General features: G+C 47.8%; 1 protein-coding gene across 8 annotated transcripts in view; it reads right to left on the reverse strand.

Annotated features, from left to right (window-relative positions):
• Positions 1–27,861, reverse strand: part of NTRK3 (neurotrophic receptor tyrosine kinase 3) — a 419,093-nt gene that overhangs the window by 278,331 nt on the left and 112,901 nt on the right. For all 8 annotated transcript variants that reach the window (XM_043922244.1, XM_043922243.1, XM_043922240.1 and 5 more), the window contains 5 exons: positions 21,750–21,818; positions 8,373–8,530; positions 7,231–7,373; positions 6,465–6,606; positions 4,877–5,173 (listed from right to left, as the gene is read on the reverse strand). In XM_043922244.1, the coding sequence (XP_043778179.1) occupies positions 4,877–5,173; positions 6,465–6,606; positions 7,231–7,373; positions 8,373–8,530; positions 21,750–21,818 (809 nt within the window). The remainder of the gene's footprint in view (positions 1–4,876; positions 5,174–6,464; positions 6,607–7,230; positions 7,374–8,372; positions 8,531–21,749; positions 21,819–27,861) is intronic.

Genomic DNA, 27,861 nt, shown 5'->3' on the forward strand with positions numbered 1-27,861 from the left:
GAAGAGATGGCCTGGCTTCAGATGTGAGGACAGGGGAGGGAGCTGCGCCAGGCGTCCACATGCTCGGCCCACCCCGCCCAGACGGCCACACGCGGCTGCCCCCTCCGCGTCCCCAGCACCGGCAGGCTGGGAGCACATTCTAGTCTCAACAAGTTCCTGAGGGGAAAGAAGCCAGCCTTGATACCATTAAGGGCGTTGGCACAATGGTGTCTCCCCTTGGTGGTACCCAGGGCCCTGAGGGAATTCTGGTTTCTGCTGTCACAATGAAGAGACTTCCTGGCCAAATGAAAAAAGGAGAATTCAAGAGTTATGGCAGCTCACTTGTTCCTAAATGTTTTGTCAGGTATTCACAGATATTTGTTGCAGGAGTGCAGGCAAACACACATACACACACATCTGCATACATGTGCATGCACACATAAATAGACACATATATGCACACATACACTCGTACACATACATACATACACATAAGCACATAAATGCACACACATACTCACACATGAACATTCACACATATACAAACACATACACATGTGCGCGCACACACCCCTTGCATACACACATACACACACATACATGCACACACGTAAAAAACACATGCATACATACAGGCACACATGTACACATAAACACACATACAAGCACATTCACCCATACACACATGCACACACATACACACACCTCCCTTGCATACACACATACACACACATAAATACACACATACATACATATACACATGCATGCACACCATGCATACACACATACATGCACATACAGGCACACACACAAAAACATACATTCTTTCATACATACACAAATGCATACACATACATGCATGTACATACATGCATGTATGCACACACATACATGCATGTACATACATGCGTGTATGCACACACATACATGTGTGCGTGCACATTCGCCCATACACACATACAAACACATACACATACACGTGCACACACACACACACACACTCTCTTGGCAACATTTCCCTTCCTATCACATCATTATGTAAGGATCCCTCATGGTGACCTTCCAGGTACCACCCTGACCCTGACATGATCCTCAGCCTCCCCTGACACTCAGATCCCTGACTCCTCACAGTCCCACTCTTACACCCAGATCCTTTTTGGTGGCCCCTCCAAGATCCTGGAACATGAAAGAAGATTCCATGCTTCTAGAACACATCTTCCTTTCCAAGGACTGGCTCCTACACTAAGGCTTAAACTCCAGGCAGAACATTCTAGTGCTTCCCTGTAAATGCAGAAGGAACCACCAACATTTGCATAGGATGTGAAGCTTACAAAAAGCTTTCCCAGCATATTTTCATCTCAATGTCCTGCTCGGAGAAAATCCTCTGATCGAAGCCTCTGCATCTTCAGACGTCTCCACTCAGTGTATTCATTTCAATCCAATCTCTCCTGTGGGCCTCGGACCCACGAACAGTCAAGAAAGAAGACCCTCACCTTCAGATCTCCATCCCCTCCCCAAACAAATCCACTTTCAGTTGTCCTTGGATGTTTTTTTAAAAAAATAAAAATAAAAACAAACTAGTTCTGCTCTTACTCTGTACCAAGCACTGTGGGAGATATTTTAGGCAGTTTGATCCAGTGTCTGTGAATTAATCTTCACCACCATCTCTGAGGCAGAAGCAAGAGGGCTGAATAAGCTGCCTGAGATCACAGAGCTGATGGGCAGCTGAGTGAGAATCTGAACCCTAGCTTGTGACTCCATAACTACCACCTTCGATGAAACTGCCTGAAGACGGTCTGTTAGAACTTCCCAGCTTGATTACAGGGTGACTACCAATTCTAGAACTCCTGAACTCAACTCCTTAAATCTCCACCTGGAATCATGGCCAACAGCAGTTGAACCATCCCTCTGTCCAGACATAGGGCAAAACACTTGGCAGACATCACTTCATTCATCCTCGGACTATTTAGGCAGCAGCTCCGGTTACCATCCCCATTTTACAGATGAAGAAGCAGAGGCATCTCATGCCCACCGTGTGCCAAGCTCCATTCTAGGAGCTGAGGCCACCTCTCCAGTAGGACCACAGATGCAGTTTGCACCTCAATCTGTCTGATTTCAGACCTTGGACTCTTAACCTCCATGCTTTGCTGCCTGGAAGCAAGACGGGTACAAATGACAAATACAACCTCCCCACCACTTTACAGCAAGGGAAGAGCAGGAACCCACCAAGAGCCTTTGCACCCAGGGCTCAGCAGGGGTGCAGTTTACTGCCTGCGTCACCAGATAACCGACTCTCCTGAATGCCTAGCTACTTTGTCACCGACACGATTGGCCCATCTCTTCCCTGTCACTGCCGTTTCATCATCCATTGATTCCTTTACGAACAAGCAAACCTTCGCACAGGATGGCCCTGGCAGGGTGCAGGTGAGCGGTTTGCCTTCAAGCTCCTCTGTGACTCCACCCTCTCCCCTGCCTCCTCGGTCCACCACATGCCACGCCAGCAGTTGGCAAATAAGAGCATCTGAATTTTCAGGGTGGGAGGGCTTGTTAAGACACAGACTGCTGGGCCCCACCCCACAAGTCCTGACTCAGTAGGTCTGGGTGGGGCTCTAGGGTTTGAGTTCTAACACCTGCCCAGGTGGTGTGGACGCTGCTGCTCTGGGGACCGCTCCTGGAGAACAACTGGCCTGATTAGAGTCGATAGGTGATAGGGGTGTCCAGAGGTGATGAGGCGGGGCAACTGTGTCTCTTGGGGACAGAGAAGGTGTACGTATGGCTGGGAGGACTCAGAGAAGGGCTTCCCTCCCCGTGGGAAAAGCCATGCCCCGCACCATTCCACTGCTTCTGCTGCCCCACAGCCAGCACACCCTCTGTGGACAGGAGCCGGAGGGTCTTGCCCCACCTCTCAAACATTCAAGGGCTCCCCCTCTCTCCAGATCCCAGGAGTTTCCCTTTGAGAACAGAAGCATCACTTGGCAGGGGCTTCACTCCTCACTCATGAGGGAGTGTAGATTCTCCTCTTTTTTTAAAAAAGAAAACATGTATTGGAGGATAGTCGCTGTACAATGACCTGTCAGTTTCTGCCACACAGCAGAGTGAATCACCATACGTACGCACATAAATCCTCTTTTCTGGGTTTCCTCCCCATTTAGGTCCCCACAGAACATTGAGCAGAGTTCTCCGTGCCATACGGTAGGTTCTCGTTAGTTATCTATTTTATACTCAGTAGAGTATACATGTCAACCTCAATCTCCCAATTCATCCCACCTCGCCTTTCCCCCATCAGTGTTCATACACCTCCTCTTTAAAAACAGAGTCCATTCTCTAATCACCAGATGGGCATGAGCAGGGCAAAGGGCCACTCCAGCCCTTAATGCCAACAAAGCCTAGCCTGACTTTACGGTCCTGAAAAGCAAAGCATCTCGGCATCTAAAGCTCGCTGCTTCCACAGTGCCGACCGGGACTCTTCCAGTTCTTAAAAAGCCCCGTGTGACCCACGGTGGGAAGTGTCCTGAGGCCCTTTACTGGGTATACTAGGAATGATGATGGAAGTGTCAGACCATATGGGATGGCCAGGGTCTCAAGCATTGGCACATTCTCAGTCCTCTCCTGAGCGACGGTGTCATCGCTGCTCCACAGAACTCCGTGCAAGAATTTAGCTTCCCAGGCAGTCTCGTCTCCCCGGAGTGTCTCTCAGAGTCTCCAGAGTTCAAGTTTCCTTGTGCTAAGATTTAAAAGGCCCCTTGGAGCTGCTCCCTGATGGTTATCTGTACCTTGTAAAGTCACCTTCACATAAGCAGGTGCTGCAGCGCTAGTCCTCCTCTGCCGTGTGAGTGTGTGTGTGTGTGTGTGTGAGCGCGCGCATGATATCAGTCTTCACTGATATCTTTACTGATATCTGCTTTACCCTTTACCTCATTAGAAGCCTGGATTTCTAGGAATTGAAGGCTGAGAGGTCCTCTAGCTTGTTCCCAGCAGAAATCAGCAAGGTCATCAAAGATACATGACTTCACTAATAGAAACTTATCAGCTGCCAAATCTACCAAGAGATGCTGCAGCCACCTTCACTAAACTCTTGGAGTGTTTTCTTCTCCTCCAACTTCAGGAAGATATTGGAAATATTCCAGCCCAGACAAAGACAGACTCCCTTCCCAAATATTCAAACAAAATTTTTTCATTATTTCAATGACCTCTCCTTCCCCCACCCATCCACTGGATGTCAGCACCATTCAGGTTGAGGGCATCAGGAACTCCCCACCCATCAAATCACCACAGCATTAGAGGGAAGGAGCCACAGGCCTGGAAGCATCAACCCCAGGCAAAGCCTTGCTTCTACCCAGCAAGTGGAAAGAGATTTAACTTGTCTGTTAAACGTGGGGATGAATCAGAGAGACCTTGAAGCCTCATACATGGAAGATCATCAAACCATCATTAGGTACCAAAGCCTGAGACACACGCTTTGTCTACTTTAAGTTATTTAATAAAAGTCACAAGATTCTTATAGGAGCAGTACCATCATGCCCATTTCACAGATGAGGATGTTGAGGTAATGATCAGGCCCAGAATCCCCCAACAAACAAAGGACTGGGTCCAAATTCCCCACCATTCCGACCCAGTTCCCAAGTCCCTACTTACTCTACCATAATACCGTATACCCTTATATGCATAGCTGTGTATTTCCAAGAGGCCTTGGTTTTTACTGTGACCACTAACAGAAAACAGAGACTGTATCTAATTTATATAAAACTCTGGTGGTGGCCGAAGATGTTGCAAAGTGTGTGTGGTTGCTGGTGATGATGGTATCCGTGTTGACGCTGCTTCACCCCTCAAGCCCCCACACCCCGACCCCCCTGAGCGCCTGGAGGGATCGGCCACCCCAGGGCAGTTCCACCCTCACCTGGAAAGGGCTCCTTGAGGAAGTGGCCATTGATGGTCTGGTTGGCGGTGCCCAGGGGGTTCTTGGCGATGAGGGTGTAGTTGCCGTTGTTGTAGTGGGTGGGCTTGTTGAAGAGCAGGCAGCCCTCAGAGACCTCGCCCTCCTGGTAGTACTCCACGTGGATGATCTTGGACTCACGCAGCGGCTGGCCGTTGTGCAGCCAGTGCAGCGTGGGTGGCGGGTTGCCACGGACCACGAACTCGATGCAGTGCTCCAGGCGTAGCTCGGGCTCCTCCAGGCTCACCACACGCGGGGGGTCTGCCAGGGGACAGGCCAGCTGAAGCCCAGGACACGGAACCTCCCATGTCCTCGAGCAGCCTTCCAGGAGCTGGGGCAGGCAGCCCAATTCTTCATGCGTGCATGCATGCTCAGTCATATCTGACTTTTGCAATCCCATGGACTGTACCCCACCAGGCTCCTCTGTCTATGGGATTATCCCAGCAAGAATACTGGAGTGGGTTGCGATTTCCTTCTCCATTTCCCAACCCAGGGGTCTAGCGTCTCCTGTATGGGCAGGTGGATTCTTTATCACTGTGCTACCTGAGAAGCCCCAATTCTTCGACATCAGCTCTAAAAAGACTAAGGGAATCGGAAGTCCCATAGCCCCCACCAAACCAACACCATCCCTAAATGGGTGAAGAGATGTCTGTCTTCGCCCAAGCTTCCTGGATCCACTGTAACCGGAGGGTCCCTCTCATGACCTTTGTTGGGGGGTGGGGCATAAACATTCAGTCTACTATACTGTCTAAGAATTCCTTAAAGAGATGAGTTCCTCTTGGCTAAAGGAAGACTAAGAATGTAAGACAAGTTGGCAGAATTTATCTTTTTTTTTAAGATTTATTTTTTTTAATGTTGGCCATTTATAAAGTCTATGGAATTTGTTACAACATTGCTTCTGTTTTATGTTTTGGTCTCCAGGCAAGTGGGATCTTAGTTTCCCAACCAGGGAATGAACCCGCACCCCCTGCATTGGAAGGCAAAGTCTTAACCACTGGACCATCAGGGAAGTCCCGCTAGAATTTCCCTTAAAAGCATCTTCGTTAAGCCAAAAGAGAAACAAAATTTCATACTAAAGGTCATTCAATGACCCCAGATCCTTGCATTTGGTGCATAGATAAGCACGAAAGTCATTAACTTCAGATATCTGGTTTTGGTGTGTGTGTGTGTGTTTGGTGTGATTAGCAGTAATTTACCAAGAAGTGTGCATGACTACATGTATTTCCCAGCCAAAACAATTCATATATATGCTTGTCCATTCCCTGTCTCTATGGAGTAGCTCCTCAGAGAACTTTTAGAGGTTTAACAAAAGGCAGACTTGAACCAACTTAGGAGTGAGCAGATGTGAGTTGGAGGCCCAGCACCTTCTGAGGGACAGGGACACACTCTCTGGGGTTACTAGCCAAGGACTGACTTGACTTGCCCAGAACTGCCCCACAGGAGTCTCTGCCCTCCCAGTGGACCAGGCCCACTGCAGCGGCCCCACCCCGCCCAGCCTCCTGTGCCGAGACCCCCAGGGCCCCAGCCGCCCTCCACAGTGGGGCCCACTCACAGTGGACAGTGAGGGCCACGCTGGCGTTGCTCATGCCCACCACGTTCTCAGCGATGCACGTCAGGGTGAAGCCGTTGTCCTCACTCGTCACATTCACCAGCGTCAGGTTGATGGCGTGAACGTTGGTCCAGTTCAGATTTGTCTAAAACCCCAAGAAAACAGACAACCATCAGACGTATAAAATAAGCTCCAGGGATATACTGTACAGCACAGGGAATAGAGCTAATATTTTATAATAACTGAAAAAACATTTAAGACTGTAAATTTTAAGTTACATATACTTTACCACATAAAAATTTTTAAAAAAGATTCAAAACAGAAAAATCAGATGATGGCACCAAAACCAAGACAATAATCAGTTTCCACAAGCTTCCCCCAACAAACTCCCCAACACCTTCAGGAATCAAAAGGAAAGACAGGCAGAAAGTGAAAGAGGGCTATCCAGTGAAGGCACGCTGACTAAAGGCCAAGCTCTCTACAGTTAAGAGCTCAGGTAACCCTCACACTTACCCTATGAGGTGAATGACAGCATTATACCCATTTCACAGATGAGGAAGGTAAGATACAGAGATGTTTATAGTCTGCTTAAGATCAATTTGGCCAGAAAAAGTTGTGGGTGGGTGGCACCCAAGTCTCCACCTTTCTTCTTGTAGAGAGAGGACCACAAACTTCCCCTCTTCTTCTTTCTTATTCTGACATCTCTTGCTTCTCTTCATGATTCAGCTCATTAAGACTAATAGGTGCCAGGGCCCAAGGCCACACCTACCTGGTGGGTGTTGATGGACTGCAGGCCCGTGACTATCCAGTCCACGTCGGGCAGGGGCGAGCCCGAGCCATTGCAGGTGATGACAGCATTGTCACCCTCTCGTACGGTCAGGTTGGCATGGCTCACGCTGATCTCAGGAAGGTCTGGGAGGGAGGACAGGGCAGGTGAATAGATAAGGAAGAGCTTGTGACCAAAACTCTGTCCATGAGGGCAATGGTGGCACTTCCTGCTTTGTCTAATAATGACTACAACACAACCTGCTTGACCTCTTAAAAGTACCCCAAGTCTCAGAAGCCTCACACCAGCTCCAGACATCAGATCTCAGGACGTAAGCCCATGCAGCTTTTACTGGTGGAGGGGATGGCGGGCAGGGTTGGAGGGGAGGACAGTTGCTCAAGGCATGCAACTCTAGCAATGACATCAAATGGCATCTTCCACTTTGGGCACTGGCTCTCAAAACTTTGATCCGCTTCAGACTCCCCTGAGGAGCTCACTAGAAATTCACATTTCCAAACTCATCCCCAGACATTCTGATCTCGTAAGTCAGAGATGAGTGATCAGGCCCACACATCTGCTTCTCTAAAAGTCCCTTAGACGTTCCTGATAAAGGAGACCCGGAGACCACACCGGCACCTGCACTCCTTCAGGTTTGCTTAATAAGAAACTGACAGGGTGCAGGGACTCTGGTCCGATCACAAAGAGGGCACACGTAACCCTTTTCTGCATCCCTGAAACCAAGAGTCCCCAGCCTCCAGAACCTAATGCCTGATGATCTGAGGTGGAGCTGATGTAATAAAAATAGGAATAAAGTGTACAATAAATGTAATGTACTTGAATCATCCCCAAACCATGCCATCCCCCACCCTCCGTCCAAGGAAGAACTGTCTTCCACGAAACCAGTTCCTAGTGCCAGAAAGAATGGGGACTGCTGCCTGAAGCCAACCTTCCCACAGCTGGCTCATGAAGGGACAGGAGCAAGCAGGAAGTAAGAGGGGAGCCAGATCCGCAGCCAATGCGGAGAATTCGAGGCTGGGAGGGCAGTGGGGATGGAAAGCCCTGGCTTCCTCTACTGATGTGCCGCACCATCCCTGGGGTCTGTGGGAGGTGGGCGTGGAGCCAGCCGGGCCAGGGGCCTCGCTCACCGCACTGGCTGATGTTCATGCGGAAGAGGGGCAGCTGGGAGCCATCGGCGCCGATGCAGTAGAGGTTCTGACTGTTGAGCTTGGCCTCCCCCTGCTCCTGCCACAGCTGCATCCAGCGGATGTCACAGCTGCAGTTGAAGAAGTTCTGCTCCAACCTCCTGTGGACGAGAAGCAAGGGAAGGGAACCCCTGAACCAAGGGAGGCCCCGCTCCCTCCCAGGGCCCTGAAGCCAAAGGCCACCCACCTGCTCCTCAGACTCATGAGAGAAGGCATTTGGCAGCATCTCTAAAGAAGTATTGAGCACCAAAGAATTGATCTTTCGAACTGTGGTACTGAAAAAGACTCTTGAGAGTCCCTTGAACAGCAAGGAGATCAAACCAGTCCATCCTAAAGGAGATCAGTCCTGAATGTACATTGGAAGGACTGATGCTGAGGCTGAAGCACCAATACTTTGGCCACCTGATGCAAAGAGCCGACTTATTGGAAAAGACCCTGATGCTGGGAAAGATTGAGGGCAGGAGGAGAAGGGGACCACAGAGGATGAGATGGCTGGATGGCAGGACTGACTCTATGAACATGAGTTTGAGTAAGCTCTGGGAGACAGTGAAGGGCAGGGAAGCCTGGAATGCTGCATGCAGTCCATGAGGTTGCAAAGAGTCGGACACATCTGAGCGACTGAACAACTAAAGAAGTAACTTCACAGAAGTTCACAAATTTATAGTTTCTAAATGAATAAACTTATTAAAAAGAAAATCCATTCCACTGAACTCATCTGGCGAACAGACCTTTTAATTATGTCATTTTGGGAAGCTCCTATCCTCAAAACCCTCCAAGCGGCCTCCCAACTCATTGAAAGTCAAAGTCAAAGGCCTATGGAATTGGCACCACACTCTGTCACCTCTCATCACCTACCTCACCCTCCCCTCCTCTTCTTCAGCCACACTGACCTCACTGTGGGGCAACGTCAGCAGGATGACCTGCATGCTCCTGCCTCAGGGCCTTTGCACCTGTTGTCCTCTCCGTCTACAGAGTTTGGACCCAGAACGTAGCTGTGAGATCAGCTCCCTTGATCTCCTATGGCCTTCTCTGACCACCTCTGTGGGAAAGTCACCCTCAACCCACACCCTCACACTGCCCAGCTTCTCGCCTATTTTCTTCCTTCTAGGATTTGTCACTGCGCAGCATCAGTTTAAATATATATTTGCTTGCTTGGGAATTTGGGACTAGCAGATGCAAACTATTATATATAGAATAGATAAAGAAAAAAGTTTAAAAAAATAAATATTTATTTGCTTTATCTCCCTAAATAAAAATTAAATTCCATCAAAGTCAGAGACATTGACTGTTAGGTTTACTGCCGTATTCCCAATACCTGTAACTGAGCCTGGCACTTAAATACCTGTTGAATGAATAAAAGGAGGAAGAAAAGTGGAAGGAAGGTAAGTATAAAGGAAGGAGGAAGCTTTTCTCCTTGGAGAGAAGGTGGTTAGCCATTTCCAACATTTTCTCAAAGCCCATCTTGGGACCAGCTTGATTCTTTCATAGATTCAACAAAATCCTTCATAAGCACCTCTTCCATGTCTGGCTCTGCCTGGAGTGAGTGCTATTGAAACAGAAATGAATAATCAGTCCCTGTTTCCTGGGAGCATTCATCTTGGTGAAGACGACCATCAACCAGCTTTCAGGCAAAAAGAGAAAAAAAAAAAAAAAACGAGAGGACTTCCCTAGTGGTCCAGTGTCCAAGATTTCACAATCCCAACACAAGGGGCCTGGGTTCCATCCTTGGTCAGGGAACTAGATCCCACATACCGCAACTAAAGACCCTGAATGCCACGATGACAATCAAAGATGCGGCACAGTCAAATAAATAAATAATATTTAAAATAAAAGAAGAAAAGAGAGGCCCTTGGGGGCAGGAATCAATGTTTTCCAGCCAACAGGACCGCAAAGGTAGTATGTGCAAACACCCCCGTATGATATCCTCTTGGTCTAAAAGTACCCATGATTTTTCTCCACACACCACACTCATTCAGCAAAGGAGATAAGAACTAACTTTTATCAAGCATCTGCTTCTCACAACTACACTTGGAGACAACCAAGTCCCATCACCACACAGATGAGGGACTCCCCCTTTCATGTTTGGAAGAGTCAAGTCATGTGCTCAAAGTCCCTCAGCTGTGTGTGGCAGTGAATTTACGTGCTCAGTCATGTCCAACTCTTTGCGACCCCATGGACTGTAGCCTGCCAGGCTCCTCTGTCCATGGAATTCTCCAGGTAAGAATACTGGAGTGGGTTGCCATTTCCTCCTCCAGGGGATCTTACCAACCCAGGGATTAAACACGTCTCCTGTGTCTCCTACACTACAGGTGGATCCTTTACTTGTTGAGTCATAGGGGAAGCCTCAGGGCCTCAAATCTCAGCCTGTTGGAGTCCAAAATCCATGCATCTTCCTCACCATCTATCACGGGCAAGGCATTGCTAGATAGGGGATTCTAAGAGGAGTAAGCAGGACCCCTGACTTTGGGAGCTTGTGGAGGGAGTGACTAGGGAAAAATTAGAGGGCCTGTTACTGACTGGACTGTGAAAACAAGAAAAATAAAGTTGAACCATGGCAGAGAGTTTGTGTCAAGGAGCACCAGGAAATAAAGCTGGAAGGACAAGTGAAAGCCAGATGGTGGAGGACATTCACCGCCACATCAAGAAGCTTGAAATGCATCCAGAAGGCAGTGGGAACCACTGGAGTCCTTGTAGTTGGACAGTGATGTGGACAAAATTGTAAGAAGAGCAATCCAACAATGCTGGACAGGATGAACCAGAGAGGAGGCAAGCTGGAGCCTGGGACATGAGTTAGGACATCCGAGAAACACAGGGTCACGGTGTACAGTGGGGAAGTTTGTCCTCCCAGCCAAAGGGAGGAATAGAGATGAAATCCAGCCTGCAAGCCCTTGACCAGACCTGGCACCAGGTATGGGCTCTATCCACCCAGAAGAGGCATCTTTTCTCAGGCACACGCAGGCACCATCCAGACTGGCAGGCTCCAGGTCGGTGCTCTCCAGCTTTTGGGTCTCAGAACTCCTTTTCTCCCTCATAGATGACTGAGGGTCTCAAAGAGCTTTCAGGTGCATGATACTTATCATAATTTACCATATTAGAAATAAAAATTGGGAAAATATTAAAACACAAGAATGCATTAGCAAAAACTCCACTGAGCATCAGAGGAAGGATTTAGCATACATCACATGGCCTCTAGAAAACTTCTTTGAACAAGGGAGTGAAAAAGGCAAATAACATTGCAGGATTATTATGAAAAGAGATTTAACCTTGTGATCTGCCAGTAAGGGTCTTGGGGGTCCCTGGGACTCTGGACCACCATGAGAGAACTGCTGCTCAGTTACTAAGAGCCTGGAATAGAGAGGTAAAAATTGGGGAGTTCAGTTCAGTTCAGTTGCTCTTCGTATCTGACTCTTTGCGACTCCTTGGACTGCAGCACGCCAGGCTTCCCTGTCCATCACCAACTCCCGGAGCTTACTCAAACTCATGTCCATCCAGCTGGTGATGCCATTCAACCATCTCATCCTCTGTTGTCCCCTTCTCCTCCTGCCTTCAATCTTTCCCAGCATCAGGGTCTTTTCAAATGAGTCAGCTCTTCATATCAGGTGGCCAAAGTATTGGAGTTTCAGCTTTAGCATCAGTGCTTCCAATGACTATTCAGGACTGATCTCCTTTAGGATGGACTGGTTGCATCTCCTTGCAGTCCAAGGGACTCTCAAGAGTCTTCTCCAACACCACAGTTCAAAAGCATCAACTCCCCAGCACTCAGCTTTCTTCACAGTCCAACTCTCACATCCATACATGACTACTGGAAAAACCATAGCTTTGACTAGACAGACCTTTGTTGGCAAAGTAACATCTCTGCTTTTTAATATGCTGTCTAGGTTGGTCATAGCTTTTCTTCCAAGGAGTAAGCGTCTTTTAATTTCAGGGCTGCAGTCACCATCTGCAGTGATTTTGGAGCCCAAAAAAATAAAGTCAGCCACTGTTTCCACTGTTACCCCATCTATTTGCCATGAAGTGATGGGACTGGATGCCATGATACTAGTTTCTGAATGTTAAGCTTTAAGCCAACTTTTTCACTCTCCTCTTCCACTTTCATCAAGAGACTCTTTGGTTCTTCTTCGCTTTCTGCTATAAGGATGGTGTCATCTGCATATCTGAAGCTATTGATATTTCTCCCAGCAATCTTGATTCCAGCTTGTGCTTCATCCAGCCCGGCATTCTGCATGATGTACTCTGCATATAAGTTAAATAAGCAGGGTGACAATATACAGCCTTGACGTACTCCTTTCCTGATTTGGAACCAGTCTGTTGGTCCATGTCCAGTTCTAACTGTTGCTTCCTGACCTACATACAGTTTTCTCAGGAGGTCGGTCAGGTGGTCTTGTATTCCCATCTCTTTCAGAATTTTCCACAGTTTGTTGTGATCCACACAGTCAAAGGCTTTGTTATAGTCAATAAATCAGAAGTAGATGTTTTTCTGGAACTCTCTTGCTTTTTCGATGATCCAATGGATGTTGGCAATTTGATCTCTGGTTCCTCTGCCTTTTTAAAATCCAGTTTGAACATCTGGAAGTTCACAGTTCACGTATTGCTGCAGCCTGGCTTGGAGAATTTTGAGCATTACTTTACTAGCATGTGAGATGAGTGCAATTGTGCAGTAGTTTGAGCATTCTTTGGTGTTTCCTTTCTTTGGGATTGGAATGAAAACTGACCTTTTCCAGTCCTGTGGCCACTGATGAGTTTTGCACATTTGCTGGCATATTGAGTGCAGCACTTTCATAGCATCATCTTTCAGGATTTGAAATAGCTCAACTGGAATTCCACCATCACTAGCTTTGTTCAGAGTGATGCTTCCTAAGGCCCACTTGATTTCACATTCCAGGATGTCTGGCTCTAGGTGAGTGATCACACCATCATGGTTATCTGGGTCATGAAGATCTTTTTGTGCAGTTCTCTGTATTCTTGCCACCTCTTCTTAATATCTTCTGCTTCTGTTGGGTCCATACCATTTCTGTCCTTTATTCTGCCCATCTTTGTGTGAAATGTTCCCTTGGTATCTATAATTTTCTTGAGATCTCTAGTCTTTCCCATTCTGTTGTTTTCCTCTATTTCTTTGCACTGATCTCTGAGTGCAAAGTGATCTCTTTCTTATCTCTCCTTGCTGTTCTTTGGAACTCTTCATTCAAAAAGATGCATTCAAATTTGGAACTCTTAATTCAAATTTGGAAAACTCTGCATTCAAATTTGGAATTCTGCAATCAAATTGGGGAGAGTCAAGGGGAAAATGGAGCGGACATCATAAAGGAAGAAAAGGTCAAGTTTGGTGCTTCATTGGAGGTAGAAGAAAAGGAAAGAGTAAAATATGACCCCAAGGTTTTATGCTCCAGGGCAAGGAAGTTAATGGTGGAGAGAAATGTCTTTGGTTGAAAGAAGAGAAGAAATCAGTGGAAAGGAAAAAGGGAAACATATCAGGGCTGGGGTAGGGGGCAGGCCCAGGGGGTGGGGTGGGGAAGGGAAGGTCCTAGGGCAGGAAAGTGAGAGATGAAGTTAAGGACCCTCGGAGGGGTTTGCCCTGGGGTTAAGGTAGATGCGTCTGCAGCAGCTGAGAAATGAGAGAGAAAATAGAGAAAATGTAGACAGGAGAAAACCAGAGAGGTTTCTTCTGGAGGGAAGAAACTGCCCAGCCTGCCTGGGGGGAAGGGACGCGGAGAACTGGTTGGGATTCACACTGCAGGGGCTGCGAGGAGAGGCCTGTCAGCCCTGTTGGAAGGATATTGAGGGTCCAGATGCTGGAATATATGCAAACTGAACCAGGTCAGCCTGATTTTTCCCAGTTGCTTACTTGACAAGATGTGGTCATTCATTATTAAGTAGCTGTAAAAATCCAAATTACCCACCTGGGTGGAAAACACTAGACGAGTGAGAGGCTTGGCGGGCTGCTTCAGGTCACACGCGCTTTATTCAGTTCTGCCTCTTGTCTGAGCTCTGCACTACTGCGCTTCCCCACATCTCAGGAGTGTCCCCCAGAAAGGAGGCTGATGCCTCAGCACCCTGAGGCTGGTGGGAGGAGCTGGTGAGATATGTGGGGCATGGCTAAGACCCCGCCGGGCATGGGCACGCTAATGCTTATTTATTTCCTTCCCTCTTTCTCCTACAGAAGGCAAGCACCACAAGACTTGTTCCTTTCCTCCAACCCCGAGTCTCCTGAAAACTTCAGAAGAACCCTGAGTTCTTCCCCCATCCCTCTGGACCGTCCTCCTGGACAGCGAGACATACACACAGCAGAGAGCATGTTGAGACTCAGAACAGTAGTGCAACAAGCATCTCACGAGCAAATCCACGGTCATCTTCACAATCTGATAACAGAGTCAAACAGTGCAGTGGGGACTTTCCTGCTGGCTCATGGGTAAAGAATCTGCCTGCCAATGCAGGAGACACGGGTTCGACCCCTGATCTGGGAGGATCCTGCATGCGGTGGAACAACTAAGCCCAGGCGTCACCAACTATACAGCCTGTGCTCCCGGGGCCAGAAACTGCAACTACTGAAGCCTGAGTGCCCGAGAGCCCGTGATCTGGAACAAGAGAAGCCACCGCAGTGAGAAGCCCACGCACCAAACCTAGAGAGGAGCCCTCACTCGCCACGACTAGAGAAGAGCCCGTGCAGTAAGGAAGACCCAGCATAGGCCCCAAATAAATTAATTAATAAAATTATTTTTTAAAAAAACAAAAAATCAGTGAAATGGACCAGAAGCAAAGAAGGGCAAGTCCTGGGTCTAAATGATGCAGTCTGTTCTCCCATCCAGTCCGGCCTGGAGCAGTGGAGCCTTCAGCCAGGGCTTCAGGGGACAGAGCCTAAAACCAGCCTTCCCGGGTTCCATCAATAATGCAGGCAGCCCCATGAATAATACAGAAGCAGCTGCTTCGGAGCACAGATTACCAACACCCAGCCCTTGCCCCAAGATGGCCCGGGGCCTAATTGCAGGGCCCCTGGGGCTTCCTGCAGATTAACTCAGCCTCATCTGAGTCTGTGCACACAGACACTTGGCTGAACAGCCAACACCAAGACTGGGTGTTTAGAAAACACTGATTCCCCGCCAGCCATCACTCTGGTTTTCTTCTCCCCTCCGCAGTATCAGTGCTGTGGGTGGCAATCCTGGTGCCAGGTAGTGGAAAATGGGGCAGAGACCCAAATCTGTTGTCACAGGAGAAAATGTGCCCAAAGGGCACCTGAAGATGCCAACAACCCGATCGTAAAAAATGTACCCGAAGATCTGAGTTGAGCCAGCTGTGTCAACTTGGGGGGCCACAGTAGATTGAAGAGTGTCTCCTCCTCGACCAAAGCCTTAAGTCCCAGTCGTTGTGAATGTGACCTTTATGAAAACAGAGTCTTTGCAGATATAATCAAGTGAAATCATAAATGAGATTATCCTGGAATACGGTGGACCGTAAACCCAAGGACCGGTATCCAAAGAAGAGGAAGGAGGGAAAGGACTTCCCCAGTGGTCACTGCAGGGAGCATGAGTTCAATCCCTGCTCAGGGACATTTCACAAGCCACGTTGTGCAGCCAAAGAAAGAGGGGGGAGGGAGGGAAAGATCAAAGACAAAGAGATGGGGAAGATGGCCACGTGCAGATGGAGGCAGAGACTGGAGTGGTGCTACCACAAGCCGAGGACCACCAGAGGCCACTAGACACTGGAAAAGGCAAGGAAGGGCTCTTCCTAGAGCCTCTGCAGTGTGTGTATCCTGCTGACACTTTGATTTTGGACTTCTGGGCTCCAGAACAGGGAGAAAATCATTTTCTTTTGTTCGAAGCCACCAAATTTGTGGAAACATGTTAAGGCAGCCCTAGGATATGAAGACAGTAAGTAACTTCATTCTGCAAGGCTCTGTTTTAACTTCTACAAAGGGGAGTAAGTGGGTTCAATCTTCCTTTCTCACAGTTATTGTGAGGATTAGTGATGATCTATGTTAACATGCTTCCTGAAGTTACAGGGGCGATAAAGAGGTCAGGTTATTATTATAATAACAGTATTATTAGTCTGATTGTTTATTTACTTATATTGCTGTTGTTGGTTGCTTAGTCACTAAGTCATGTCTAATTCTTTTGAGACCTCATGGACTATAGTCCACCAGGCTCCTCTGTCCATGGGATTTCCCAGGCAAGAATATCTGAGTGGGTTACCATTTCTTTTTCCAGGGGATCTTCCCGACCCAAGGACTGAACTCAGGTCTCCTGCACTGCAGGCAGATTCTCTACCACTGAGTCACCTGAGAAGCTTTTTTATTTATTTAGGCTGTGCCGGGTCTTCGTTGCTGCACAGGTTTTTCTCTGTGCAGTGAGTGGGGTCTACTGTCTGGTTGCTGTGTGCGGGCTTCTCACTGTGGTGGCTTCTCTTGCGGTGGAGCAGGGGCTCTAGGCTGCTCAGGCTTCAGTGGCTGCGGCTCACAGGCTCAGTAGTTGTGGCACACGGCTTAGCTGCTCCAAGGCATGTGGGATCTTCCCGGACCAAGGATGGAACCCAAGTCTCCTGCACTGGCAGGCGGCTTCTTAACCACTGAGCAACCAGGAAACCCCTTAACCAGCTTGTTTAGTGACTTGAAGAGCTGTGGCAAGCAGTCAGGGCCAGCACTGGGAGAGGGAAAGTGCCAGGATCAGCACAAAACCATCCCCGAAACCAAGTTAATATTTTACCAAGTCTATTAAATCTGCAGATTATACCAGACGTAATTATCACTGTGCTTTAAGAAAATGAAATATTCCAATCTGTTTTAATCATGTCTGCTCTGTGCGTGCAGGGTATTAAGAGAAGCCTGTTGGAGATACACTAATGGTCCTTAGGGTATTTCTGAAGGGTTTCTGTACTGTGAGTTTATATCCTCTGGTGCCTCTCGCCTTTGCCTAAATTGTATCATGGGATTCAGAATCCAAGCTTCTTTTCTTTCTAATTCATTCTTTACCTCGGAGGCAATCTCTTTGATTCTCCCTCGGCTTTCTCAACGGACAGTTCCCATCTTCTTGGTAATGGGAAGACAGCATCTTGCCAAAACCAGAAACTTCAGTGAGCACTGCGCAACACCAACTCAAACCTCTCCAAACCCATGCCATGGGAAGACGCTGGCTACTCTGATGCAACTCTCGAAAGATTCTTCCAGTTTTTATCAGTAAGAAAAACAAACAGCCCGGACCGGTGAGAAGCGATGGGCTTGATGCTCAGCTAAGACCATACCCTTCATCGCACAAAAGTAAATGAGAAATGAGTAAAAGAAGTGTCTGGCATATGGCAAGGGCCCTGAGATGCTAACTTGTTTGGAATTTTTCCCCCCCTTTGGATTCCATTTCTCCCCCCTGTTGATTCCAAGGGGAGCTGCCATGTTGAGAGTGGCCTCTGGAAGGAGATGCAAAGCATGTGGGCTATGGGGCTGTTGGGTCAAAAAAGAGCTGGTCTTTGAAAAGTGCATACCTGGGTGGTAGCAATGCTAATAATCAAAGTACTAATTCCCATTACTTGTGATGTTGGATCAGCTATTTCACTTGGCCAGGCCTCCAACCCTCATCTGTCAAAATGGAAGATAAGGACATCCCCACCCCACTATGGGGTTGTTCCCTGGGATAAGACTGGACCTCTTATCCATTGTTGTTGTTTAGTCACTCAGTCTTGTCTGACTCTTTGTGATCCTATGGACTGTAGCCCACCAGGCTCCTCTGTCCATGGGATTTTCTAGGCAAGAATACTGGAGTGAGTTGCCATTTCCTCCTCCAGGGGATCTTCCCAACCCGGGGACTGAACCACATCTCAGCACCTCCTGCATAGGCAGGTGGATTCTTTACTGCCGAGCCACAGGGGAAGCCCTCATACACATTAGGGATTCAATATATGTCTCTTCTTTCTCCTTCTCTGCTATTGGAAAAGTCATACACACTCAGCCTTCTGACGGGGAATCCCAACAGCATTCATTGCTCTATCAAGGATCAGAGGAAGGGCTGGTTGGGGCAGGCAGAGATCCCCCACGAAGGAATAAAATGTGCTAAGAAGCTGTCGAAAGCCCCAGTTTGATCCTTCTGTTCCTGCGGAAGGTCGCTGGAAGCCTCACACCTCTACCCTCGAGAGGATCTGGCCACCCCAACTCACAGAGCCATCTCCTCCAGTGCCAACAGTCTTTCTTCCTGGAACTACCCCACCCTTCCCCACACCCCAGCCCACAGGCTCCATTGGGCAGACCCTGGCAGTCTACATGGCTCATGGCAGATGGCGCCATGTGGACTAATCAGGAAGTCAGACAAGAAAATACGACCCCCTCTTCCATTTGCCAGGAACTGGGATTGTTTGGATTTTAATCACAGCCACAGCTAAGAGCCAACAGGCGGCCCCTCCAGCCAAGAGATAAATTTTCCACTCTCAACATTCAATTCTTCCTCAAAAAAAAAAAAAAAAAAAATAGACCCCTATCAGGCAACCGCTCCCTCAGAGAGGGGTTTCTTTATTTTCCAATATAATTCTTTTCTTATTTAACAATATGACAGAAATAAAATACTCCGTGGACATGGTGCTTCTCCCACAGTGACTCGCCCTGGAGGGAACGTCTTCATTCCGCCATAAGTCACAGCCAGCTCACTGGTGTATTGATCCCGGGCAAAGATGAATGCAGAGTCCCATGAGCCTCTGGGAGAAATCTGACATTTTCTTTAAATATATATCCATGGAACAACTGTTTCTAAAACTCCAAGAAACAGGTCATGGGGGCAGCACACCATTGATTTAGCAGCCAATGACTTTTAGAAGGAGCACTGAACGTTGTTTCAATAATTCCAACAATAGCAGACCAAGATGCACCCTGGAGAGGTGCGGTCCCTGGACTCCCATAGATGAAAGGGCGGGGTTCTTGGGAGAACTAAATGAAAGACTCACAAGAAAGAGAGTCCCCAACCAGATCCTTTAGGGCAGGGCCCCTGGTCAGTTTTAAAGCAAGGTAAGGAAAAACTGTAATCACACATTTGTTTGAAAATTATCATAGGATGGATCCATCCTTGGATTGGAAGCATTTCCCTGGTAGCTCTGATGGTTAAGAATCTGCCTGCAATGGGAGAGACCTGGGTTCAATCCCTGGGTCGGGAAGATCCCCTGGAGAAGGGAATGGCTATCCACTCCAGTTTTCTTGCCTGGAGAATCCCATGGACAGAGGAGCCTGGCAGGCTATAGTCCATGGGGTCACAAAGAGTCAGACATGATTAAGTGACTAACACACCTGGACTGAAAAAAGACTGAAAAAGTTAGCAGATGGCTGAGCATAATAGTCAAGATCTTGAGTTCATATGCTGCCATTCGGCTAACAGGTGACCTTAACCAAGATACTTAACCTTGCTAAGTACTCCCCAGGGTCCCCAAAGGTGAAGTGATAGTAGTCATTCTGACCTGATAGAATTGTTAGAAGGATTAAATAACATACATAACTCGATAGATTGCTTGGCACAGTGCCTGCAACAAAGTAAGATCTCAGAAATCAGCATTAGTGGTGATCAAAGCAGTCATGTTCATTTACCTTTAACTTCTTTTCTACCTACAAAGATGGGAATGAACACAAGTGCATCAGGTGGACCAATCTGACGCTGAGATTTCTCTGTGACACTGTCCAGTTTCTCTGTGCTTTACAAACTAATAAGTATATATTTGGGCTTCCCAGGTGGCACTAGTGGTAAAGAACCTGCCTGGCGATGCAGAAGACACAGGAGACGCGGGTTCAATTCCTGGATTGGGAAGATCCCCTGAAGGAGGGCATTGCCACCCACTCCATTATTCCCGCCTGGAGAATCCCATGGACAGAGGAGCCTGGTGGACTACAGTCCGTAGGGTAGCAGAGTCAGACACAACTGAATCGATTTAGCATGAACACACGTGAGTATATATTTACCTTTTTTTCAAGCTCAGAAGAAGTTTTTATTGATGTACATGTGAACGGTAGCCATATATGACCTGATACATGGTAGCCATGTATGAACGCTGATCACATCAGCTATTATGCTTGTAGCAGAGGAGAAGGCTAGTGGGAAGGGCAAAGTCCTAAGGTAGGAAAGCGGTCTTATCCTAAACCCTCCAGCACTGTCAAAGAGACCCTCTCTGCCCTTCCCATCCCTGGAATGGCCTCTTTCACCATCACGTAGACACCTAGTAGAGGATGAGTAGGGTATATACTGGACTGTCATGGCAATGTACATATTCTCCCTCCTGACCAACTGGGTCAGAAAAGGTTATGACTCATCCTTGAACTCAGGTCTTAACCAGCTGGAGGGAGAACAAGTTGAAAGGCCAACAGCACGGGCAGGGATCCAAGGTCATTCATTGCCTCTTGGTAAAGGACAGGAAAGCAATCTGTATTCAGTGAATTTGGATTGGAGTCACCAAGTAGAAGAGGAGACACGTGAGCAGTGTCTCTGGAACCCTGAGTCCCTAATTCCATCCATGTCTCAGTTCCTTTGCAACTTATTCCTTGATTTGTTCTCTCAACATAATATGCTGTCCTTCATGCACAGAGCTGACCCTGATGACTCACACAACAACATGAGTTATTTTTTCCAGCAGTGATCACAAGTTTTCACTCATCCATCCAATATGTGTTTGTGAAAAATGGCTAGCTGGGGTAGGAGCACACTGATCAGTCTTGGAATGCAGCAAGGCTAAACTTAGGTCCACAGGCAGAGTGAATAAATATATGGGCTTTGTCCCTCCAGGATGCCCATACTCAAGCCAAATAGGCTGACAGAAGATCATGAGAAGTGGAAAAGACATGCAATCTGAAATTAAAGGCTTGTGTTCAAGTCTTGGTTCTGCCAGTCCCTAGCAAGGTGATCTTGGCTATATCTCACATGCCTTTCTGGAGCTAAAAAACCCTCATCTTAAAGGGTGGAGATACCATTTTTATGGGAAGCATAATAATACCTACCTTGATTGACACTAGTGATGATAAATCAGAGGTCATGTAAACGAAAGCACACCTAATAATCTATTTATATATTACAAATGTTGTTTATTATAAACTAACTCTCTTTATTATTGCAAATTCAATACTGTTATTAACTAATTACTAACAGGTCACAAAACTACATCCTGCTAAGAGATGAGATTCCTATCTTCTGAAATGTACTATGCCCAGAAAGAGCATCAGAAATCAAGGAATGGGGTGACTCCCTCTCACTGAACATGGTACACCCATGTCATCCACCCTAAAAACCTCTTCAGGTGTATATATGCCCCAGCTTCCAGTGGCTTCACCCGATCTCTGACCACCACTCCACCAATTTGGACAGTTTTCGAAACTGAACTTACAATTCCCGAAGACTCAGCGTCTGGAAGAGCTGCCACGAGAGCGTGGTGAGCCGGTTACTTGACAGGTTTCTGCAAGAGGGACAAATAAAGAAAATCAGAGGACGATCTGGAATAAGTCTTGCACTGTGTAGTAAGCATGGTCATCTCGTGGGAGCCTGGCTCATCTCATGAGAACAACATCTCATGTTGTTCTTCTCCTTTGTTCCATTCGGCTAACAGCACATCTGCCAGTAGTCAAGGCTACAGATCATGTCTGGAGAGGATGCTGAGACCTTTTAAAGAAAAGGCTTTACAAATCAAATGAAATAAATAAATTAATAAAATTTTCTTGATCATTCTCTGCTATCCCCTCACCACAATAAAATTTCACCTTTTTAAGCCCACCCTCTTTCAGGAGGACAGAGAATCCTCAGGGTAGAGCGTATACAAACCAGCAAGTATTTTTTTTAATGAAGTACAGTTGATTTACAATGTTGAATTAATTTCTGCTGTACAGTGAAGTGATTGTTACAGAAAAATACATTCTTTTTCATATTATTTTCCATTGTGGTTTATATAGGTAACTGAATATAATTCCCTGTGCTACACAGTAGGACCTATTGCTTATCCATTTTACATATAGTAGTTTGTATCTGCTAATCCCAAACTCTTAATTTATCCCTCCTCCTTTTTTTATCACTGAGGCATAGTTGACTTACCAAAAGAGCTGCACATATTTACATGTTTGATGAGTTTAAGATAATATAGATATACATATGAAATGATCGCCATAAATAGTGCCATAAATTTAATTGGCACCTCTAAAAGTTCCTCCCCTCCCTTTTCTTTGATAACAATATTTAATAGAACATGTGCCCTTTCCCGAAGTTGTAAGTGTACAATATTGTATTGTTAACTATGCCCTGCTGCTGCTGCTGCTGCTGCTGCTAAGTCGCTTCAGTCGTGTCCGACTCTGTGTGATCCCATAGATGGCAGCCCACCAGGCTCCCCCGTCCCTGGGATTCTCCAGGCAAAAACACTGGAGTGGGTAACTATGCCCTACCCTGTACTATAGATACCTGGGACTTCTTCACCCTGCATAAGTAAGGCTATTGTTACCAACAAACATTCTTAACATTCACACAAGTCAAAAAAACTCCACACCTATAATTCCTTCAAGCCAGTCCCTCCCCCAGCAACCCTGCCCATCGATGATCAAGACATCAGCCTCTTGGTTCACACTTCTGTTCTCCTCCTAATGGCTATTTAATTGTTCTCATTAGGATGTACAGGGGAAAGGAGCAGTCATTAGTCTTCTGAATAAAAGAAGAAACACACCCACGGTTATTACTTTGCCAGGCTCAACAAACAACTTTTGATGTGATCACAGTCCTTCAAGACAGCAGCTGGAGACAGTTAGAGTCAAAGTGGTACCCCAGGAACTGTGGACTCATCTAGTGATGAGAAAGGAGAGCAGTAAAGACTGCACTTAGGTAAATACCTATCCACACGCACAAGCACGTGCATATCTATGTCTATCAAACATGTTGGTAACAAATGCAAACACAGACTCCTGTTTATACACATATGCATAGACTTACAAGTGCACCTATATTTAAAGGACTTCTATAGCAAATATTTGTTCACAGCCAAATATAGGCTCCACTAAGGAACGAGGGGGTGGACAACAGATAAGGTCTCTTGGGAACATATGTTCAAGTTACAAATGAATAAGCAAGAGAACTGCAGTTTGTGATGAGTAGAATAAAGGGTCTAAGGGCAAGAAACTAATGGGGAAGAGAGACGGGGCTATGTTAGAAGTGTGTAAGACCTTACTGCTCATCCATTTTAGATAGAGCAGCTTGTATCTGCTAGTCCAAAACTTCTAATTTATCCCTCCCTTTTTTTTTTTAACTATTAAGGTATAGTTGACTTACCAAAAAATTTTGTCCATGTTATATATATATATATATATATATATGTCTTGATGAGTTTAGGATAATATATATCTATGAAATAATCACCATAAACAAGCATTCTGAACATTCCACAAGTCAAAGGCTTCCACAAAGGCCCTCTGAGAGGGGACACTGGAGCTGAGACAAGAGGAGTGAGACTGAGCCAAGTGCCAGGGAAGGTGTGTCCCAGGCAGTGGGAACATCAGGTGTGAGGCCCTGAGAGGGATAAGGGGGCCAGAAAGGAGGCCATGAGAAAGGAAGTAGGAGAAGTGTGGTCTAGGATAAATAGGAGGGAGACTTCCCCGGCAGTCCAGTGGTTAAAACGCTGCACTTCCAAGGCAGGGGTTGCTGGTTTGATCCCTGGTCAGTCAGGCAACTAAGATCCCCATGCCATTTGGTCAAAAAATTTTAAAAATAGAAATAGAATAAGCACCCAGAAGGGGCCATGCCACACCCAACTTTTGGGCCAAAGTAAGGCATCTGGATTTTACTGTAAAGAACAATGGGAGAGCACCAAACGGTGTTAAGTAGGGACATGGCATAATCTAACTAGCATCTTTAAAAACAGGAACTCAAGACTGGAAGCCATCAAAGCAGTTAGGAGATGCTGCCATATTCCAGGCAAGAAGAGAGCACAGAGATGATTAAGCTGATGAATTCAAGCTAGGTCGTGAGGGGGAGCTGCCAGAATCCCTGTGGGGTTTGATCAGGCCCGGAGGGAGACTTGAATGCCCAGGAGAGTGGTGCTGTCATTTAACGAGCCCAAGGCTGCAGAAGGGTCCCAGCTGGAGAGTGGCGTGGAGATCAAGACCTTCCCCCTGCAGACACTAAGTCTGAGATGCCTGTTTGATGTCCACAGAGAGGCATGAGACAGCCTGTTGGATGTGTGGGTCTGAAGCCCATAGGAGAAGCTCATCCTGGGTGAGGTCACAGAGGGTAACCATGGCTTATCGGAGGAGCAGATATTCAAAGCCAAGGACAAGCTACAGAACAGGGCTTCCCCCTCGCATGTGAGGCATTTGGTGACTTGGGCTTTTCTGGGGGCTCAGACAGTAAAGAATCTGCCTGCAGTGCAGGAGACCTGGGTTGGATCCCTGGCTCAGGAATATCCCCTGGAGAAGGAAATGGCAACCCACTCCAGTATTCTTCCCTGGAGAAGGCAGAGGAGACTGGTGGGCTACAATCCGTGGGGTCACAAAGAGGCAGACATGACAGCAACTAACACTATCTTGGTGACGGCCCATGACTGTGTGGGGGAGGAAGACCCCATTCTTGGGGTGCAAGGGACTGGGGACAGAGGGAAGGTCTCCAGGGAGGTATACCCCAAATTTACTGTCACACTCTCTCCCCCACCCCCAGCACTCTCTCCTTGGCCCTCTTTAGGAGGGCCCCTTATATCCCCACACTGTCACTGACTTCCTCTCTGCAGGGCTGTGGAATGCTGGTGTGAATAACAACACAGCCTCTCACCAAAAGCCTATAAACCTCCTTTTAATGACTGAGTAATATTCCATCATGTATATGTAGCACATCTTTATCCATTCATCTGCCATTGAATACTTAGGTTGCTTCCATGCCTTAGCTGTTGTAATAGTGCCCCAATACAGTACCCCAATAAAAAAAAGCCTATAAACTTTAACCCGTCTGCATGCTCAGCTTCACAAGACCCCTAACAATGGCAAATCTTTTTCCTACAATCCAGCTCATTCCCCCACTGAATTGGAAGGATAGGGGGACAGAAGAACTGCATGGCAACCATGTAAGGACACCCAGGCGCCCAGCTCCCAGCAGAGCATCTCCTGATCGGAAGGGAGGAGTAGGCGATCCGACATCTATGCCCATCAGAGTCATGACCTTACACCAGGGAGTGGACCTGAAGCTGAAGCTCGGGGTCAAGAATAACAGGATTGGGTACCACCCTACATATCTCCATTACCATCAGCTGCTCTGATGTCTCCATAAAGTGAGTTTATGCACCAGCATCTTGTTGCTGGTTTATGCACAACAGCACCAGTGGCAGTAGAAGTCAGACAAGGCCCAGGGGCCTGGAGCTCTCTCCCCGACTCCAGCGCAGCCTGGAACAGTCCCTGGTTCTAAAGCTGAGCAGCGGCTGCCGTGAGAGGCAGCAGCCGGGAACCCCAGGTTCACTGCGCCCTGGGAAACACGCCCCACCCCCGCCCCCACAGGAAGGAGGCGGCGGGAACCCAGCAGCGGTCCAGGTAAAGTGGGGACCCTCGCCCGTCTCTGAGGGAGGAACAGCCAGGAGTTCTTGGGGGGCCCGAGGCAGGGAGCAGGCTGCCAGCACTGTCCTTTCACAAAGGTCAAGTTTTGCTACATTAGGCAGAAATGTCAAGAGAAAATTGGATTCTGAAAGAAAGAAAATAACAGGCATTCTGGGCAAATAAAGAATAAGAAATGGCATTATCTCCTTATTACAAGTTAGAGGGGGGAGGGGTGGGGGAGATCGGGTACAGGGGAGGTGGGCTCCCGCTCTCCCAGGGGTGTCCCCTCTGTAGCTCCCCCCCAGGCCTCCCCCACCCACCAAGCCCCACCTGGAGGAGAAAGAGCCCCTTGCATTCCTTCAGTTCTTTGGCCAAATGGAACGGCCATGGCAGGACTCAAGGGCTCTGTCCATGACTGCCCTCTCCCCTTCCTCCTCCTCGATGGTCCACAAGCCACCTTCACCTTCTGGGGTCCAGATCCTCTTCTTCTCTCCCCTCCTCCTACCTCCCCACATCATCTCCATGACCAAAATCTGCATTCACCAAGGGCTTCCTCATTACCAGCTACTCTGCTACTCAGGGCTTCCGCACTGACTCAGTGTTAAAGAACCCACCTGCCAATGCAGGAGACTGGGTTTTATCCCCAGGTTGGGAAGATCCCAGAGAAGGAAATGCCAGCCCACTCCAGTATTCTTGCCTGGAAAACCCCACGGACAGAGGAGCCTGGTGGGCTATAGTCCATGGGGTCGCAGAAGAATTAGACACAGCTTAGCAACAAAATAACAATGACAACAACTCGGTTACCCACTTTTGCTTTCATGATTTCATTTAATATTTACAGCAACTGTACCAGGCGGGTATTGCTATGATCTGCATGCAATAGATGAGGAAACTGGGGTTCAGAGGCTGCCAATCAAAGTTGAACAGCTCTGAGCAGTCTTAACGTAAAGACTCCGGCAACAGGCAACAGAACGACATACCTAGGAACATTTGCAACCAACACACAGACTTGTAAATGCCCAGGTCCACATACACACAGCACAGTGCACGTCCCCAGAGAGAACAACACGGTGCTGCACAAGTTCCAGGGGGAGAGCCGTGTACACAACCTAGGCAACCGTACGCAGCGGCCTGCCAGAGACACACAATAGAAGCATCCAGCCCAGAGGCAAGCAAGCACACAAAGCACAAGTGTATTCACCCCCAACAAGGCCAGCAGGGCACGCCTCTGGCCATCCTGCCCTCGGAGGCATCTATAAGTGCTCATGGCGCTGGGCAGATTGGAAAGATGAGGCAAAGAGTTTTAACTGACTTACCACCCACCTAACCACCCACTGCCCCTGCTTTTCCTTCTAGCTGATGCCTCGCCTGTATTCACCTGTCATCAGTTATTGATGGGCCGGTTACCCCACTCATCAGACAAAGGTTTAATTAAGAACCATCCTGCCTCTGGGCTGCATAGCAGCCCCGAGCCTCCTCCCTCACAGATCCATTATCACCCGTCTCTGACTTTTGCTCGAGTCCGTGGCCAGTTTCCAAGTCACCTGACCGCTGGAATTAATTTGGTGAGCAAGATTTTACGAGATGATGCATCAAACACTTTCCCAAAATCAAGCTCCGTGACCTTGCCCCGTGTCCCTCATCTGAGACACCAAACAAAGCCATTAATTTTGTCCTGCACTACAGCTGCTCTCACAGCCCAGGCTCTGGGGCCCAGAGCAACGAACGCGATGAGGCAGCTCCTGGGTGCTCAGGAAACAAGGCCCAGATGCACGGACGGCCAGATCCGACCCTGAGGAGGAGACGGGCTGAGGAGGCCCCTCCAGCACCAGCCCCGTGGTGAACAGAGGGAACCTTAGGAGGGTAAGCAGTTCTGTGACCCTCATAAAGGGGGCGCCCAACCGCAGCAGGATGGAGCCCCAAGATTCGGGACGATGTCACCCTCTACCCTGG

This window comes from Cervus elaphus, chromosome 13 (genome assembly GCF_910594005.1).
Source record: "Cervus elaphus chromosome 13, mCerEla1.1, whole genome shotgun sequence".
Lineage (NCBI taxonomy): Eukaryota > Metazoa > Chordata > Mammalia > Artiodactyla > Cervidae > Cervus > Cervus elaphus.